Raw genomic sequence first — 19,424 nt, 5'->3', positions numbered from 1 at the left:
CTCCGCGTGTATGTTCGTTTATATCCATGCGCCGTACCAAGCGTTTCAAATTTTGCCCCCCCCCCCAAAAAAAATAAATAAATAAATAAAGAACACAATTTAAAATTAAAAAAATTTTTTTTTGTATTGATCGGATATTGTTATGAAGGATATTCATGCCACGTTTTCTCTGTCATTGCGCATGGATGATAATAATGGCAAACAAGAATAAAAAAAAAAAATAAGGGGAAGGTGATGGGATCCAATGTCCGTTGCCACCGGATGATGATGATCCCGTGGGCGGCTGAATCCGTTTTTTTTTGGGGGTGGGGGGGGGGGTCTCCAAGAGAAACGACACAAAAGCTACGGGTGGGCGGCTGGGAAAGGGGGGGCGGGTGGGAGGCAAAACCATGGCTGTATGGCGTTAAATTTCCGACTCTCGTGCGTACATCATCATTGACGTTAGGCGAAGAAATCTAGTCAAACTTTAAATTGAACTTTGATCATTTCGTTGTGTCATTGAGCTGCCATTTCTTCATGTGTCTGTTTCTTTTTTTTTTTGCTGTTGCGTACGAAAAGGCACGGCCTTTGTTCTAATTAAACACACACACACACACACACAAAAGAGTCGGACGAAAGAGCGGCGAAGAGGACAAACATGGCGACTGATTTGCGATGACGGTTCTTGTTTCTTTGAGACTTTTCTTTTGCCTTCTGGATCGCATTTCCCCCTCGTCGAAGATCATCAAGGATTCAGGTGGGCAAGTACGCATACGTTCAGCGCCAATCATTTGTCTTTTTTTTTTTTTTGCGTCGTCGTTCGCGCTACTTGAATAAGGAAACTTTCGGGCAATTATCGTGCGTGTTTCTCAATAATTCAGGTGTTTTTTGTTTTGTTTTTCTTGTCTTTTTTTTTGTCTTATTAATTTGTTAGACGTTGCTGTCGTGTTTTGTTATCTACGCAGCGCGATGGGGTAACCTTCACATTATCCACAGACCTTGTCCTTTTTTTTTTCAGTTTAGTCTAAAAAAAAAAAAAAAAAAAAAGGAGACTTCCAAAATTCTTTATTTATTACATTACTTTTATTCGGGACTGTGAAATTGGATCTGTGAAATTGAAAAGCTGGAAGTTCATAAAGATATCGGATTTTTCTATTGGCTAAGAATTGTAGCCGTTTTATTTCCCCCCCCCCCCCCCCCCAATTTTTACTTTACCGGAAAAAAAAATGAAAAGGTAATACCGTACACTTCCATTCTTTTGCAAATGGAAGGAGCGCAGGCGTAGCCCTCCCCCCCCCCCGTCCTCGCGTTCTCAAACGGGAGCATATATATATATATATACACATGCATCTCCGGTCGTGTAGTGGACGTTCAGGTTGGAGAGCGAACGGAAGCGTCTTTTGAATCGTTGATCTTCTCCCTTTTTTTTTTTTTTTTTTTGAAATTCCCTCCCGATTGTTCTATTTTTTTTTTCTAACGTAACTAGAGCTGTGTGTGCATATCACTTTAAAAAAAAAAAAAAATAAATAAAAAGGGACAGTTCAAATACGGGTGGGCAGTTGACATTGTAGCCTAAGGCGTAACGCAGTGTCCCCGCGGGTCTTAAGACAAAAAAAAAAAAAAAAAAAAAACAAAAATGTCGTCTTTTTCTTCGTGCTCTTCGCCGTTGTTGCTTTTTAAGAGCAAATCTTTCCGTCGACCTCGTAACACATCGGGCTCGCCAACGAGAACGTTGGGTTCTCCGGACGGTGCGGCCGCCAGCAGAGGCCCGGGACCTTCGTCGTTGTCGTCGTCGTCGTCGGAATGCGATCCGCCGCACAGGTTGCGACGCGTCTTTACCACTCACGCGTGCCGCAGGCGTCCGGCCGAGGTGAAATCGTTGGGCCCCATTGCCGGCCACGCGTCGCCCATCCAATTTCGGCGGATGACTTCGCTGATGAAGAAACCGCTGGGCATTGCTCACTCGGTACCTCTCGGCGTACCGTTGAACTTCAACAGGTTAGCGCCATGACCTTTCACAGTACAAACTTTAGAAAGCGACGTTTTCATTTTTGAAAGAATTTTTTTTTAATTTTTTTAAATCTCGGTTTAATTAATTCTTTTTTTTGGGGGGGGGGGGATTTGAATTTCAATCTCTTGCGTTAATCTTTGAATGTAACGAACCCACACGCAGAAGAAAAGGATCTCCCTCTTTATTTTATTTTATTTTAATTTTTCATTTTTGAACCCGTTTAATTTTTTTTTTCTTTTTCCAACCGGCTAAACAAATTCCCGGCTGTCATTCATGTGTCGGATCGGCCATTTCACATATTGAAGGGGACTGTTAAAAAAAAAAGAAAGGGGAAAGGATCGATCGATCGATGCGTTGAAGATTTGCCTTCATTTCGTTCTGCTTTGCTGAAAGAGTTTTCAATCAAGGAACCGTCGATCCCCGCCATCCCCTTCGTGAAAAGAGATGACAGAGTCTAAACATCTGCTCGAGTCTAACATTAAATGCCTGTAAACCAAAGGAAAAAAAAAAAAAAAAAAAAAAAAGAGGGAAAGCAAATTTGTTTCTTTTTTTTTTTTTTTTTTTTTTTTTTTTGGAATTTCTGGATTTATTAGCGAAAGGTGGGGAGGGCAATGACTTTTCAAGAATTTTTTCCCGTCGCTGTGTTTCTTAATGTTTCCTTCCCTTTTTGCTTTCCTTTTGTCCAATAATGGGCAAAAGTTCGACTTGAAGCGATTGAAAATAGATGACATTGAAAATGGATTTCTCCTTTTTGCTTTCCTGTTTTCTGTTTTTCTTCGTCTAGATAATTCGATATCGCTTCAGGGTTATCGTTTTGCATACAGTCAATCGCAGACAGTTTCTTTCATCATATTTTCTTAGTATTTTTGTTTTCCCCTGAAAAAAAAAAAAAAAAAAAAAATGATCATCCAGGACAATTGTTTTCACCGTATAAGGAAAGACCCGCATTCATCATTGCTATAAAGGGAGGGGAGGGAACGAGTCTCTTTAATGATGTCATCAACTCACCTTTTTTTGTTGTTGTTGTTGTTGTTTTATTTGCTGACATTTTGGTCTTGATTAAAAACTGGAAGGGAAAGGATATTTTTATTTCTGCCATTTAAAAAAAAAAAAATGCGATCGCGTGTGAAAGAAACAAGAATCAGACGGAGAATGTTCTGTTCTTTTTTTTTTTTTTGCCCCCTATGTATGCAGAAACTCGTTGAATCGAGTCTGGCAAAAACAAAAAAATCGAACGTGAAAAAACTTAGTGAAGGTCGTCTAGTTTTTGTTTTCTTTTCTGTTTTGTTTTGCTTTTTTTTTTTGTGACTGAACATGGAATCAATTTCGACAATGTGTGTGCATCGTAGACCGTAGAACAATGGACTCGGAAATTTAACCGCGAACCGATTCTCGTTGATGAGAGGCAATCATAATAATGAAAGTCACGTTATTGGTTCGCTTGGCCCGTTGGGCGAGGTCAGGAGGATTTGCCGCTTGATTAAACAACAACAGTTCAATTTTCGCTGACGACGTGATGCGATGGACAATTAGATTTTTTTTTTTTTGTTTTGTTTTCGTTTTGTTTTGTTTAATCAAAGCCAATGGGATGTCTGCTTACTCGCAAACTGAATTTATCCCGCAGATTAATCCCAAATAGATTTTCCCACCTTTTTCTTCTTTTTATTTGTACACAAAGAAAATTACCCGGCACACGCAAAAAAAAAAGTTCGCTACTCTTTTATCTCCTTCCTTTGTATGTTTTTTATTTTATTTATTTTTTTTTTTTTTCGTTTGTAAAATAACGGGTCAATGCTCGTATTCCGTGTGATTCCCGGTAAACGCAATCCCGTTGCTCAGCTGGCGATATAAAAAATAAAGGCGTATAAAAATCCCTCGTGTACTCGCAAACAAATAAGAATACGATCGCCAAAAAGAAACGGTGGCATTTCTATTTTGAGGAGGCCAGCCATAGGGATCCATTAACACGCGGTGGGGAGTTTGCGACGATCCTTAGTAGCCCAGGACCCCCCCCCCCCTCCCCAAACAACATCCATTATGCGCTAGTTTGAACTGATGTATGTACACACTCGCTCGCTCGCATGTACTAAAAGAACCCGAACGAGTTCCTTCGTTAGTTTTTTTTTTTTGTTTCATTTTCCTCATCAAAATAATAAAGAAAAAAAAAAAAAAAACAAACAAAAAAATGTTTGAAAGAGAATACAATTGTTGTATTATAATGATGTAGGATGACAAACCTGAGGGGCATATATTTATATACAACAACAAAAATGACAAAACAACCCAGATTTTTTTTTTTTTTTTCTGATTTGTTTGAAAAATGTTTCATCGGAATTGCGTAATAGGGCGATTTATTTATTTATTATTATTGTTTTTGAACTTTTTGGCCGTTGGTCGATCGAGAATGGCGGCGCTCAATAGACTGAAGTGTTGAAGGCGATGATGCGCGACGGGATGTAGCCGCAAATGGTTTCGCTGTCGGCCAAGTAAGGCACGGTGACGTGATGGATGAAGGCGGCCCTGCCGTGAGCCAAGGCCGGCACGAGAACCTTCTTCTTGAGCGACATTGTGCGGCACACGTTCTGCGAATGGCTGTAGTAATGGCACTCTACGTCGGCCCAGCACAGCCAGCCGCAGTCTTCCCTATTCGATTTGTGCTCGCCGATGATTCGAATGAGGTCTTTGTCGTTGTCGACGACTTTGTTATCTTCGTAACGATCGCCCGCCTGCGCGTCTTCGTCGTAGAAGTCGCAGTTGAACGACCACTTGACTTGGCCGCCGAACTCGCCGTCCTCCCAATTCAAAGCCGCCGCGCTCCTTGACAAATAAAAGACGATCGAAACGTAAACGAAACACGCCGCTTTCATTCTTAAATTCGATTTTTTTTTTTTTTAAACTCTTTTTTCTTTTTCTCACGAAAATTTAATTGTTTTGTTTTAATTGGCAATTTAACGCATGGGCAGGATTCAATGAACCCGGGAAAAACAAACAATTGAATTAAAAAAAAAAAAAAAAAAAAAAAAAGGTGTTCACTAAAATAGATGGAAGGGAGAGAAGGGGAAACAAGAATCTCAAGTGAATGGGATGCTCTCTCTTCAGCTACTAATGAACTGCGCGTATTTGCCGGTCTCATTTATTTATGCTCTCTCTTTTTCTTTGTGTCTCTGTTAGACGGGGGGGGGGGGGGAACACTGCTGGACGTTTCTCGGAAAAGACGCACACCACAACAAACAACAACAACGAGAAAAACAAAAAAGATACAGTTTTGGGTTACTGTGCGCTCTCCTCGGGCTGATTGGAACGCGCCAGTTGTTCCAGCAATTTTTTTTTTTTCTTGGGACTGCATAGAAGATGATAGAATGACGGATTACTAGGGCACGATCTATAGGCGGGTTGATCCGCATAAATGTGGGTTGATGAGCGGCCTCAATATGCTCGTAAGAATGCAGCTTGGGTACTCGGATTTTTTTTTTTTTTTTTTTTTTAAACATATTTTTCTATTTTTGAAAAGAAGAGAAAACGGCAGGTTTTCTCTTGAAAAGTAGGCGAATATGAACTATTTATTATTATTATAATTTTTTTTTTTTTGTGGAAGGTCTAGTTTCGAAATGAGTGGCAATTGTTTTTATTAGTTTTGTGCGAGCCTTGTAATACCTGACGATGATGTCATGATTGAGAAACGGGTTTTGTGATTGTCGTAAAACGTGTTGGCTGATGTCTACATTGCGTCTGTTGTGGATTCTCTTTTTTCTCGCGGCATTGCAGTCCTTTTTGGATGCCGGCCAAGTTCAACGTCCACTTTTTTTTTTTTTAATGACCTTTCTTTGCACAATGGTCTTATTGCTTTTCAGATTTAATGAAGGCTACTGACGATCAGTGAGGATAAAAATTTAAGTAGAAAAAAAAAAACGAATAAACTCGTTATTCGCTTTTTTTTTGTTGTTCAAAATGATTAATTTTTCCTTGACTGAGATGCCCCTCCTTCGGCACGTGTCTGATGGTCGAACCCAAACACCCCGTTGTATTTATTTTATTTTTTTTTACTTTTCACGTAAAAATACATGTCTGTTTTATATTTTTCTAGATTGAAATTTCAAACAAATATTATTGCGCAAAGTCAAGCTTAATTTTCCCAAAATTACTCGATGCTATTATAATCAAATCGTATGCAAATGTGAAACTCATTTTTTTTTTTTCTTTTGACTTTTTTTTTTTTCTCCCTGAAGAATCGGACAAGAGAAATACCTACCGCCTTATTATCTCAAATGAGGACGCATGCGTATTTTCTCGTACATTTTTTTTTGTTTTCTGTTCGGCATTGATGCGATGTGTACGCGCGAGCAAAGCGTACCGAAACCTGTTTGCCCCTTCTATTTTTATTATTACCGCCCTTGTCAAATAATTTGAAAAGCAAACACGTTTTCTTTTTCTCCTGCCTTCATTTTCTTAATAAGTATAACGACGAGGGTGGCAGAGGCCAAATTCTTTCGCAAATATCTCAAGGAAAATGCATTAAAAAACAAGCAAACAAAAAAAAAAAACAAAAAAAAAAAAAAAACTATGCCGGTCGTCTTTAACGGTTTCTAGAAAAGGCTTTTTGGAAGGCGCACGTTGCATCCCCGGCGATAAACTCCGCCCCGCTTTCGAAATCAAATGCAAATGGCAATGTTGAGCGTTTTCTTTTTGTTTTGTTCTTTTGAAATTCCTTTGTAGATGAAAGAAAAATGGAGATTGTCATCTTCCACGTGCGCTGGCATTCTTTTTTTTTCCCAAATTTTTTTTTTTTTTTTTTTTTTTTTTTTTTTTTTTTCTTAATGAGGTTGAATTTTAAGAATTCAAATAACTAAATTGATTTTCTTTTTACATTCCCTTTTTGAATAGCTTGTGTGTTGTTTTCTTTCGAAACATCCTCATCCACGTCATGAATCGCAATTGCAATTTTTACCGATGCGTAATTTTGATTGTTTGCTTATTTTCCTTGTTCGATTCTGTCCATCATCGATATCTCAACGTCTTTGTCACGATCTATCGTTTCGTGATTTCAGAACAAAATTCGACTGAAACGCTTTTTATCATTTTCCTTACAAGTTGAAATGAACGATGAAGTAACATCGCCCCCTTTTTCTTCTTAATTCCACGACGGACGCAGAGATAGAGAGAGAGAGGGAGGTAGGTAGGGAGGGAGGGAGGGAAATGTTCAATGCAGCGATTCATTTTGATTACGTGTCGAAATGGAGTGGTCAATCGGGTTTTAGCGCATCCTTTTCGAAAGTCTCCATTCTCTTTTTACGACATTTTTGCATTTCCGAAAATTTTTACCGTTTGAAAAGTGAGACATCAAAAAAAAATAAAAAGGGAGCCGGTCATTTTCCCGCTGTCCACCGAGAAAAAAAAAAGAGAAAAGAAAAAGATCGAAGAGTTGTTTGCGTTGTCGTTCGTTTTCTGTTTTCTGTTTTTCTGTTTTTCTGTTTGTTTTTTGTTTGTTTTTTTTACCAAGAATCGATTGAGATCAGACAACCAAGCGAACACGGTGGTCTTTCGAAGGAATCACGCACAGTCACGGAGTTTTGGCTCAATGTCAAGGGGTACAGATTTTCCACCTGTCCGTTTTCCCATTCGCTTTTGATTGCCTTTTTACATGATCACGCCAATTCGCGGTATTTATTTATTTATTAATTCCGCAAAAATAGATTTTTTTTTTTTTTTTTTGGCGTCGGTTATCTTTCGAATCCCCTGTTTGCTTGTCACGCACATTGTTCGCGTGTGTTCACAACAACGTTTTTCGATTTTCGTACATTTCGTGCACTTCGAGCGCTTGAATTTGGCGCTAAAATGGTGGCACCTGTCTTGCGCGCAAGCTAAAGCGACATTGTCATATTTCTGTCTCCAAACTGACGCGCACCTATCTCAATTGCTAATTGCGTGTCAAAAAAGCTACTTGGGAAGCCAATTTACTTCATTTCGTATATATTTTTTTTCTTTTTTTGGGTGAAACTAGAACCGGATGCAACGTGAAATAACCTTGGAATTTGCTTACAGCGTCGGAATGCAAATGAAGCGGAGCAAAAAAACCAGTCTAGGTGTTTTAACACTCAACAAATCGGTTGGAAGGTGTGGTACCTGCCGGGACTTCTTTTTTTTTTTTTTTCTTTTTCTTTTTACATCCACCCAAATTAGGCGATTCGATGGTAGTGAACCATAACTTTTCTTATTTTAATCCGCATCAAGTTTTATTGTTGTTGTTTTTTGTTTGTTTTTTTTCCTTTTCCTTGTTGCTTTTGTTAATTAATGAGGAAGCGAAAGTCTCGCCTGAGTTTCTGAATGTTGATGGACAAGTTGTGCGGGGTTTTTTTTGTTTTTTTTTTTTATTAGAGATTGTGGGGGAAATGTAATCATTTTGCTCTGAATTTGGAGAAAATTGGTATTCTAAAAAAATAGCCGCCGGCCTATGGGTTATTAAAGATCCTTTCTCTCTAAAGAATAAAAGAAAAAGTTATTTCAAGTATGAAAACAAGTATCTTTTGGAGATGGCGTATAGCCTTAATTAAGGGTTTCTCATTAGCGTAGGCAGAAAAGGAGAGCTATTCATAGCGTCGGCGAACGGCGGGTAATCTGTTTCGTGTTGTTATACTTTGAAATTTGACACACTTTGACGGTTGAATGACATAACAAGCAAAAATAAAATAAAAATAAATAAAGGGCAACACAATTGAAGCTTGTTTTCAATGCGGAGGTTTCGGATCGCCTTGCCGTTGGATGATGAGACCACCTAAAAAGTAGAACTGCTTTTCTTCCGAAAACAAACGCAAAAATGATTTCCAGGCAACCAAAGGAGAAGAAAAAAGGATAAAACTTTTACTCTCATTTTTCGTGTTTGGATTCGGAGAAAACTGTTGCCAAGAGCGTCGTTTTTTTTTGTTTGTTTGGTGTGCGAAATGGATGACTCATTTGAAGGTTGATTTCACCGTTTTGCTTTTTACTTTTATCCGTTTCACAGCGCCAATCATCGCCGCGTTGTGCGTCATTTAACAAGTGGGTGAGCAAAATGTGATGAAACGAGACATTCAAAATTCTCGGCCAGGGTGCGCGCGATCAAGGGGACGCGTGGATCGATGTGACGTTTGAATTTGGGAACACACGACTGGAGAAAAATCTCGTTACAAAATGAGACGGTGTTTTCAAAGGCCACTGTTGCATTTATTTATCTTAAAAGGGCTTGTCAAATTCAAAAATGAATCGGTTTAACTACGTTGGAGTTAACCGTGTGGAAAGCAGAGGTGAAACGACTTTCGTTTTTCTTCTTCGCTCGTCGCGTCATTTCTCTGCTGACAGCGCCGTTGCGGCTAAAACAAACGAGTCTCTTTAAACCTAAATATCTACTTTTAATTGAAATAAAAAAGGCGATAGATAATTCATTAAATTAAAAGGGAAACATGAAGGATTGAACTTGATGGCGAAACCGCCTTTGCATGCGGCAAGATAGCTCAATGACGGTATCTGTAAAAAAAAAAAAAAAAAAAATCAATAGAGCGACACGTGAAATTATCTCTGAAAGCATTTAGAAAGCTGCTTTCAATTGCCATTTGTCTTAATTCATTTCTTTTTTTGCTGGCCAGCATTCTCACACGACGCCCATCCTATTGCTCCGCACATTGTCTTTTTTTTTCTTCTTCTTCTTTTCTCAACCCTATTCAAATTGAAATATTCATTCGGCCCGCTTCACACTTTGCGTGCCCGTAGATTTCCAAAAGACACTTACGCCCAATGTAAAATGGATGAAGTAAACGCGGATCGATCCGCATCGGGGAAAAAAAAAAAAGGGTTTAAAATTGCGCGCCAATGTTTTTGCTTCAGAGTCGTAGGAGAACGTTCAATACTTTTAGTGGAATAATCAAAAGGAAAAAAAAAAAAAAAAAAAAAAAAAAAAAAAAAAAAAATGTGTTCGGATTGTGGAGGAAGACGGTTGGAAACTGTTGTCTTCGGCTTTTGACGTCAGCCGATGAATTTTGGAACATGTTCGTTTCCAACGGCACTTGAGAATCGGATCTGTTCGCCGAAATCTGGACGGCATCAAAAATGTCTTAGTTTAACAGTTTTGTTCGAGTCGATGTCCAACCTGTTTATACCGTCCACTTTCGCTCGCTTTTTGGGCGCTTTGAATACGTTGCATTTTGAGTGATAACTTTGAATGTTGCTAGTCAGTTGATGTTTCTAATTAGGGCACAACTTGGGCCCGCTTTGTCGGACAACCAAAACGAGTTGGGCACACACCGACTCGATCTGCACGGTTCTTGTACCTACTGGCCTCTCGAATTTGTCTTTGTCACGTTCGCTTTCACGCCGTACATTTTCAAAGTTCCCGTTTTTAGTTGCGCCTGACGTTTGAATTTACTCAAACCATTCGGATCCATTTTCTTCGAGTGCAAAGTCGTGAACATGAAGACTGGGACTCGTTGATTGATGTGCGTGGATGGTGGCTTACCTAACGATACATTGTTTTATTGAAAAGGGGAACGTTAAGAGGGTTCGGCAAGTTTCCTATTTTTTTTTTTTTTTTTTGCGAAAGAAATGGATCCATTTTTAGTGAGCAACAAAAAAGAAATGATCAATAGCCAATTGATTGATAATGGCATCGCGAACCGTGACGATAAAAATGTACCAAATTTTTGCTATTATGTTTTTATCGATTTCTTTTTTTTTTGTTCTTTTTTAGATGTTTACATAGGCAGAGTAATTGACGTCTTACGACGTTTCGATGTTATTAAATCCATTTCTTTGCATTCGACATTGAAGCATTATTTAAAAATCTTTTTTTTTTTTTTTTTTTTTTTTTTAAACTTGGAATTGAATTTCCTGAAATTCAATCGTCTTGTTTTCTTACTTGTCTTTAAAAAGGGATCAACTTGTTGGATGTCTGCAACAGTCAACAGTCTGTCAATGTCATGTTGTTTAATGCGACTGTTTTTCGCGATGAATTAGGGAACTACCTCATTAATGTCGAATCAGGGAAAAATGGATGAAAAAAAAAAAAAACTGTTTTTGAATTTCCCATTCGGCTAAAACGCGCACGTCGTCCCGTTGTCTTTTTGCAAGGCAAATCAGTCGGCTTCACAAGCAGGCAATCAATCCCGCAGACATTCACCAGCCAGTGCCAATTAGTCGTTAATGAACTCATTTGTGGGCTATTCTAACGAGCCCCCTTTTCCGAAATATCAAATTTTATGCTGACAAAAGCCCCCCCCCCCCCCTCCCGTATTAAATGTTTCATTTTTTTTTTTTTTTTTCACGGCTCTTTTAATCTTTTTGTTTAAAATGAAAAACGTTGATTGGCTACTTCGGCATTTCTAGAATTCGGTTAGAAATGGATTTCAATATTTTGTGACTTGCGCAAATTGATTGGCAAAGACTCCCCGCGCTAGTCAGCTCGCCAAGTCAGCAAAACTCGTATGGCTCTGGCAAACTGTAATCGATTTTTTTTTTTTTTTTTTTTTTTTTTGCTTTACGATGAATCGCTGATCGTTTTAAATGCGCGACATTCAAATTGAGTCCCACTTACCCCCCTCTCTTCCTTCAAGGGAATCCAGAACAAAAAGAAAAACGTCTTAATGTCTTTTAAAAATCAAATTTGGCTAAACGTTCGTCGTTCACCTAAAGATCGGCGGGTTACGTAACGGGGAGGGTCTCAACAAACGCACGCGATTCGCCTTTTTGGTATGAATGCAACACGTTGGGGAAAACGTGTGGACCCAATAAATGTCGGTCGTGCGTGTACCCCTCCATTTCCTATTGTGAGCTGAATGGAGAAGAAATGTATTCGTACCCGTAAGAAGCCAATCTGTAAATGGAACGTGAATCGTCATTTAAAGATGCATTCCATTTCTGTTTTTTTTTTTGTTTGTTTTTTTTTTGCTGGCACTTGTTTTCGCACACGACCGGATCTCCGTTATCACATCCGCCGGTAGGGCTATTTCCGCTCGCTTCGCTGATACCTTTTTTATTAGATACCAGTGATATCAAAAGGATCGGTGAACCGGAATAGGGTTACGGAGATCGCCTTTGAGATGAAATCTTTTTTTTTTTTTTTTTTTTTTTTTTATAAAATAGCGAATTAATCCGATGATTACGTTTCCATCTATTTTCAAGAAATGTCTATTCAATTTTTTCTTTTCTTTTTTTATATATATAAAGAACTCACTCGAGTTCATCGTTTCTCGTAAAGATGTCGCGTTTCGGGGTCGTTGATGACAAAGTTTGAAAAAACACAACTTTGATGAATTAAAACTGGAACTGTTGAAAGGGTAGGGGGATTGTAATTGAACGAGAGCGGCCGTTACGATGTGGCGGCAGCTGGGGGCGTTCGTCACGCCACCCGCGGCTTAACGGCCAGAGTTGCTTCGGTACTTAGTGCGCGAAACTTTGTTGGACATTTCCTTTTGAAAATAGTGACAACCGCGACAAGCCGTTCGTCCCTCTTTCTTAAAAATAAAATAAAATAGAGGATGTCCATTTTTGTCTGTTTTTATTTTTTTTAAGACCAATTGCCGGCCCGCTAGACGGTCGTCCATGTTGTAACACAACAACTCGCATAAATGGGTAGAACGGGTTTATTTTTTTTTGCCGTGTTAAATAATAAAGAACAATTTGCCATGCGATTTTTGTCTTTTCACCGATGATTTGTTTGGGCTGTTTTCATCGCTCCATCGTTAGCGTTTTACGTACGGCCATTTTCATATGCAGCCGGGTCGTAATTTTTGTTGCGCGTGTCTTGGCAAATGTGTTGACACACGAATTGTCGCTAGGGCATCGAGCAAAATAAAAAAAAAAAAGGATATTGCCATTGCGTATTTTATTTTATTTATTTATTTATTTATTTTTTTTTGCTTCAGTGTGGGGAGGGAGGAAGAGGAGGAGGCAAGTCTTTTTCTTGAAGTTATTGCCCGATGAGCAAACAATTGCCGGAAGCTTTGCTTCGAAGTGGGCGTTGCCATACGTTGTCATAAAAACTGTGATGAATTTCAATCGTTTCAAAAAGAAAAAACAGCAATTCCAACTTTCCTTTTCATCAATTTTTTTTTTTTTTAAACTTAATTTTGATTGAACAACTTTGGCGTCTTTATGTACAAATTCGCTGGAACACGGATGCGTTACACAAATAAATTCCTGGAAGGTCCTTCCTCCTCCTCCCGTATTTTTTTTTATTTTTTATAATAACAGATCGAATGCAAATATCGGGTTCGCTTTTCTTTACATCGAGGGTATCACGTACGCATGAAAAGACATGGGTTTTTTTTTTTGTTTGTTTTGTTTTTTTTTTTTGCAAAACGTCCGAAAGAAATAGAACAAACAAAAAGTGCGATGGCTTCGTAAACATATCCTTCACGTAAAGGCAGATGGCGTGACTTGTTTAAACCCCAACTTGTATTTCTATTTCCCCCGGCCTGTTTCCTATCAACCCGGACACGCCCGATTGACATTTGCATACGATCGCCAAACAGACAAAAGTTCAAAGAAAAAAAAAAGGGGGGGGGGGTTTTGAAAAATATGAAGATACATTTTTTTTTTTTTTTTTTGAGACTGACAAGCGCAAAATCCGATTACTTAAGGAGCATCGTATGAGATGAGGGAGACTTTATTTTTATTTATTTTTCTTTTCGAAAAATGGCCAAGTGGACGTTGTAGAGCATTAAAAAAAAAAGCGACAAAGCCAAGTGGATCAAGTTGAGTTTTCACACACGGAGAGACACGAAGGAGAAAAAAAGATTTATAAATCGGATGGCGAACGACGACGACTTCAATTCTGCGATCGATTGAAAATGTTTGAAGAAAAAGAAAAAGAAAAAAAAAAGATAGAAAAATTGAAAGAGAGTTTCCAATCAAGTGATTCGCATATTGCTATCGATCACGCGCATAAAAGCTTAGGCCAGCACGCGATTCAAATGATATGGAAAATGTCCTGATGCGACACCCACAGCCACGACGCATCCAGCATTTGAAATGAACTGTTCAAGAAACAATTGAAGTTTTTCTTCTTTCACTGTTATCCGCATCCGTTTGCTATCCCCTATTTGTATGCGGAGAAGGCGGTGTGGGGGGGGTGTGTGTGTGTGATCCTACTCGTCCTTTTGACGGAATTCCAGTGGGACACATCAAGAGTTTGACTCTGCAATTGTTTTTTTTTTTGTTATTTTTTTTTTTTTTTTTTATATACTTGGGCTCGAGTTGTTCCGACTGACTTGGCCGCGGGACTTGCGACGTGTTTCGTTTTCTTTTTTCTTCTTTTTTTGTGCCAGAGTTTGATCTGAACTTGAGCCATTTAGTCCAATGATTGAGTAACTCCATTTGAAACTGTAGTGTGGAAAAAGGCACGTTTTGACTTTTTTGGAGGAGGGGGCAGTAGGATACTGACAGTAATGATCTCCGTTTTTCTTTTCATTTCTTTTTTTTTTTAATGCCGTTTTCTTAATTGGAGAGAGGAGCATAGTGGTAAATGTCAAGTGGATGCCGGAAGCCAAGAGGTTGGTATCATTAAAAAAAAAAAAAAAAAAAAGGGAGAAGGAGTAAGATCGATGGACGTCTCAAATTTATGCTTGGAGTATAAATTTCGTATTTAAAGCGAATACTTGTTGCGTGAAATTCGCGTTGCTTTGAAGTGTTCGTTCTCCGCCTGCTAGCGCCACCAAACGTTCTTTTATTGAAGCTATTGGAGTTTTAAAAATAATTGCAGAGGGTACCGCTAGATGGCGTTTGTCGTAGGCGTATCTATTTCCATTTAATAGATTTTAGAAAAGACGGGGGGGAAAAACAAAACAAAATTCTTCTCAAAATGGACCACTTTGGTTCACGTGATTGACCAATTTTTCTGTTCTAATGACCTAAAAAAACAAAATGAAATAAATACAAAAGTAGAAGACTAATTGTATATATCATCCCTCGTGACAGATTGCCCGAACTGAAAGTAGAATTAGAAGTCGGTCGCGAAAGTTTCTTTTTTATTTTCCCTCTACTATTGTTGTTTATGTTGTCGTAACGCTATCTCATGAAATAATCAAATGTCCCCTATATAAAAACAAAAACAAAACAACAACACAAAAACAAACAAAGTTGACAATACCAGTCAGACCCGGTTAGATTGCCCATTGCTTCGCTTTTCTCCCGCACACACTTTTGATTTGAATATCAATTTTTTTTTTTTTTTTGAAACAAAAAACAAAAAAAAAACGAGCTCTCACAAACTGAAATCTAATTTGAGCTTTTCACTTTATTAAACAAAAATGAAAACCCTAATTTTAAAAACAGCCCGAGTCCTGGGGAAAAAAAACAAAACAAAACAAAAAACACATCAGTTTCTATCGAGATAGGGATGTGTCCTTATCAACACTGAAAGTGCCCGATTCAAATCAAAAGTGGACGCGAGCCAACGATGTAGACGCTGCATACAAAACAAAAGACCTACTAGTTGTTTACTTGTAGTAATTCATTATAAAAAAAAAAAAAAAAAGAGATAAGAAAAAAAGAAATCCCCCCCTAAAGATAAAATCCAAAACAAACGTTGTAGTAGCACCCCTTTTCATTTGGCTTTCGGGGCATGCGCCGCGAGACACGCTTGCCTACATCGCTCGTCTGTTTCTGGCCGTTCTACGTTTCACCCTAAAGAACGGGGGGGGGGGGCTACAACTCACAGGACACAAATTGATATCTGAGCAGGGCTTTGGCACAAGTGCTGCGAGTAGCACGAAAACTACCGACTGTGTACAGCGTGAGTGGGGGGTCGCTGCGCTGTGTGGTCGGTCCGTTGCGCTCTCTCTCTCTCTCCCCTTTTCGTTCTACTATTCAATTTCTGTTGTTTGTTTGTTTTGGTTTTGGTTTTTTTTTTTGTTGGTTTTTTTTATTTAATCTCGCTGTTGCGTCCGTTGCGATAGCACAGCAGCGGCGGCTGCTGCCACACACACTCGAATGTGTTACTTTTCGTTTTGTTTTTCTTTTTTTCTTTATTTATTTATATCTTTTCTTTTGGTGTTGCGAGTGTGAAACAAATTTAAATTAACGATAACAAAACAAAAAAAATCGCGTGCTTGTGTGTGTGTGTGTGTGTGTGTGCGTGTGTGTGTGCCTTTTCTAAAATCACCCATCTGTGCCAAAAATAAAATAATACGCGCGGGATTTCTGTTGATTTCGTATTTGGGCGGTCGTGACAGTTAAATAAGTGGGTGGCCGTCATTTGATTTTTTTTTTTTCCTTTTCAATTGAAATCGAAAATTTAAAAAAAAAAAAAAAAAAATGAAGTTGTCATCGATTTTGTTCCGCGATCGGAACCGATCGCAAGCCGCTACCAACAACACGGACAATCCATCGGCTGTGGGTTTCTGCCCACCGAAACGCGACCGTTCGAAATCGCTGTGCGTTCCGCACGCCATGCCGCTCATACGGGTGGAGACGTGCCGCGAAGACGGCAGTTCCGCCGTCTCCGCAAACGTTCAAGACCTTCTCTTACGTAAAAGGCGCACTTCTATGGCCGTGTAAGTTTTTTTTTTCCCTCTCCTCCGCTCGCTCTCCTCCTTTTTTTTTTTTTTTTTTTTTTTTTTTTAAAAAATAATACACTTAGGCACAAAAAAAAAAAAAAAAAAATATGTGGGGGGTTTATTTACGTGTGATGCGGATGGTGGTTTCCTTTTTTATTTTATTTTTTTTTTTTTTAAAAAGACATGGCACCGAAACGCACAGAGAATATATTGTTGGAACGGATCAATATGTTGATGTGCGTTCACGGCGAATAGAGCGAAAGAGAGACGCGAAGAAGAGAGTGAGAGAGAGAGAAAGAGAGGCGGGGTGGGGGGAGAAGGTACGGCGGTCGAGGGTTGCTCGATGGAAACAGCCCGAGTGAAAGAAGAAGACGAAGGATGCGGGACTCGGCGGATAAGAGAAGCCCCTCCGCATAGGAAACTTTGTCTTTCCTGTCGCGTACAACCACCTGTTTTTTTTTTTTTTCTCCTTTCCCTTTCCTCTTTTTGGAACGAGAAAAAAAAAAAAAAAAAAGGTTGCGCTGGTGTCGCCATTGACTGTGCGGTTTTTTTTGTTTTTTATTTTTATCACGCTAACATCTCGCGGGTTTGTTCAATGGTGAAATGAGATTCACATCAAATGGAGAAGGGCTTTTTTGGTTATGATTGTTCAAAGAAACAATGAACGCACCAACTGCTTTGCATCTTCCTTTACTCTCTTTAATTTTATTTTCGTGTTTTCAAAAGAGAAAGCAAATCATCTTCTTCTTGGCTGCGTTTTTTCTTTTGTTGAAAAAAAAAAAAAAAAAAACGAAAATTGTTTGATCAAATTGAAATCTGCTGGAAAACGTTCGGGGCACGGCTCTAAATGTCTACAGGGGGATCAATACGCTGCCCGTGTACGGCATCAAGACGTACAGGTAGCAAATAGGACGTACCCCCCCGATGGCCCGAAGCATCAACAATTGTTATGTGTGTGTGTGTGTGCGTGTGTGCGTGTGTGCGCGCGTGTCTCTATTGACCCTTCCCCCATCTACCATTGGCTCATGTTTTCTTGGCTATGCATTTTTTTTTTTTAATGATTAAAAATAAGTAGTCCTTTTTTATTAATTTATTTTTGAAATTTGATGTCGCATTTCATTGATTGAAAATGATGAGGGAAAGAAAAAATTGGATTGCGTCTCGGTTTGGTGTGGGATCAAAGCGCGACACCAGCATCTTTTTTTTTTTTTTTTTTTAAATGTGGACTTGGATGCGAACAGCTGTTGAATGTGCAGTTGACAGGTCATAGAACTTTTTTTTTTTCTTTTCTTTTCTTTTCCGCCATAAAATGCGTGCGTGCCCAGCTTCTCTTGTAAAACCTGTTAGAAGCCCCCCCCCCCCGGAGGAAATGAGAACTGGCCTTTTGATCAGATTCAAACTCGCCCTCCTCCTCCACCCTATTGTTGGGCTGTTTACACTGCCAAAAGAAAGAGAAAAAGAAAAGAAAAAAAAAATGAACGACGAAGGGGGTTCTCCGAGTTTCCAACGAAACTCCTCGTGAACGCAAACTGGACTCTGAAATTGATGGCCGAAACCCTATTTACCAGCAAAGGACGAAACCCTCCCTCCCCTCCTCACTGCCTTTCATCTTTCCGGGGCTGGGGATGTCAAACTCTTTTTGGTGAAGATATGGAACACACACACAGAGAGAGAGAGAGAGAGAGAAGGGCTTCCCTATTACCTGCTCTCTTGTTTGTGAGCAAAGGCAAAATGTAATCCTTCCTTTTTCTTTTTTTTTCTTGAGGAAGCAGCCCGAGCTCTACCTCCCCCCTCCCCCTTTATTTTTTTCTTTCCGACTCGGGAGCTCTCATCAATGAGAAAATCGAAGAGAATGGAAGAAGATTTTAGTCAATGTGGAAGGGAAGGAGGCAGGGAAGGAAGGAAAAAAAAATCCATCTAACAACAATGTAGTGGATCACACCGGATCAAAAGACTCTTCTCCCTCCCGTTTTCTTGATGGCTTCTCTCATCGCTCCTCATTTCTCTCTCTCTCTCTCTCTCTTGACAGTCTCTTCCCTTCTCTCTGTGTGTGAGTAGAGGCTTTAATCAACGAGCACGAGTTAAGACGAAATAGAGAGAAACGAAGGCAAAGGGGTTTGGTCCATACGAGGATCGAGCCAAGAAAGAAAGAAAAAAAAAAGAGGGTGGAAAGAAATAGAATAAAAATCCTGACGTCTAAATGCGAACGTACCGAATGCTCGTGATCATTTTCGTCTGTTGTCGTTTACGTGATTTTAAATTAAATTACACGTTCATCTTTTCGATTCATCTTTTTTTCTTTTTTTTTTTTTTAAGGGCGCTTTTCACTCGCAAAACGCCAATGGAAAACGAAAACAAATGATTGTCGTAATCGAATTTTCGAATCGTTTTTGCAACAAGTTTTTTTTTTTTTTTTTTTTTTTTTTTTTTGAAAATAAAATCAATCAACGTATTAATAACGCATCGGTTAGAGTGCCACTAGGTTTTATGGATAAAGAAAAGAAAAAAGATTATTGTAGAGACAAAAAAACAAAAGAACAACGCAATCCCCGTCTGGATTGGCCATTTCTTTTACGCCCCCCCCTCCCTCCTTCCCCCATATAATAAATGCCCACCTTTTTGTTTCGTCTTTTATGTCGCCATACGTTCAATTGGATCTGCCCAACAAACGAAAACCTTCTAAATCGGCCATTCTTTTCATCGACTATCTCTTCTTGTCCAGGTGAATGGTAGGGGAGGGGGGGGGGCTTTACGGACATCCTCCTTGAAAGCTGTGGCCAAGTCAAAAATAAAACCAGGTGACACATAAAAACATGTATTTAAATCCAGCAGGGATTGTGCGTGAATGGGGGGGGGGGGCACAGATGTCTCTTGCGTGTGTGGATGGACTTTTCGTGTATTATGTTGCGATACAT

The 19,424-nt window shown here is 39.2% G+C and overlaps 2 protein-coding genes across 2 annotated transcripts in view; one reads left to right on the top strand and one right to left on the bottom strand.

Annotated features, from left to right (window-relative positions):
* Positions 1-1,613: 1,613 nt before the first annotated feature.
* Positions 1,614-19,424, top strand: part of LOC130697796 (GTPase-activating Rap/Ran-GAP domain-like protein 3) — a 26,263-nt gene continuing 8,452 nt past the window's right edge. The window contains 1 exon segment of the mRNA XM_059497060.1: positions 1,614-1,977. Within this exon segment, the coding sequence (XP_059353043.1) occupies positions 1,616-1,977 (362 nt within the window). The 5' untranslated portion in view covers positions 1,614-1,615.
* LOC130698017 (ATP-dependent RNA helicase DHX33-like) overlaps positions 2,040-19,424 on the bottom strand; it is a 139,396-nt gene continuing 122,011 nt past the window's right edge. Inside the window, exon 15 of the transcript XR_009421843.1 lies at positions 2,040-2,054. The gene's annotated coding sequence lies outside the window, so the exon portion shown is untranslated. The remainder of the gene's footprint in view (positions 2,055-19,424) is intronic.

This window comes from Daphnia carinata, chromosome 9, assembly GCF_022539665.2.
Source record: "Daphnia carinata strain CSIRO-1 chromosome 9, CSIRO_AGI_Dcar_HiC_V3, whole genome shotgun sequence".
Classification (NCBI taxonomy): Eukaryota; Metazoa; Arthropoda; class Branchiopoda; order Diplostraca; family Daphniidae; genus Daphnia; species Daphnia carinata.
Note: the sequence above shows the minus strand (reverse complement) of the source record. Positions and strands in the feature narration are given on the sequence as shown.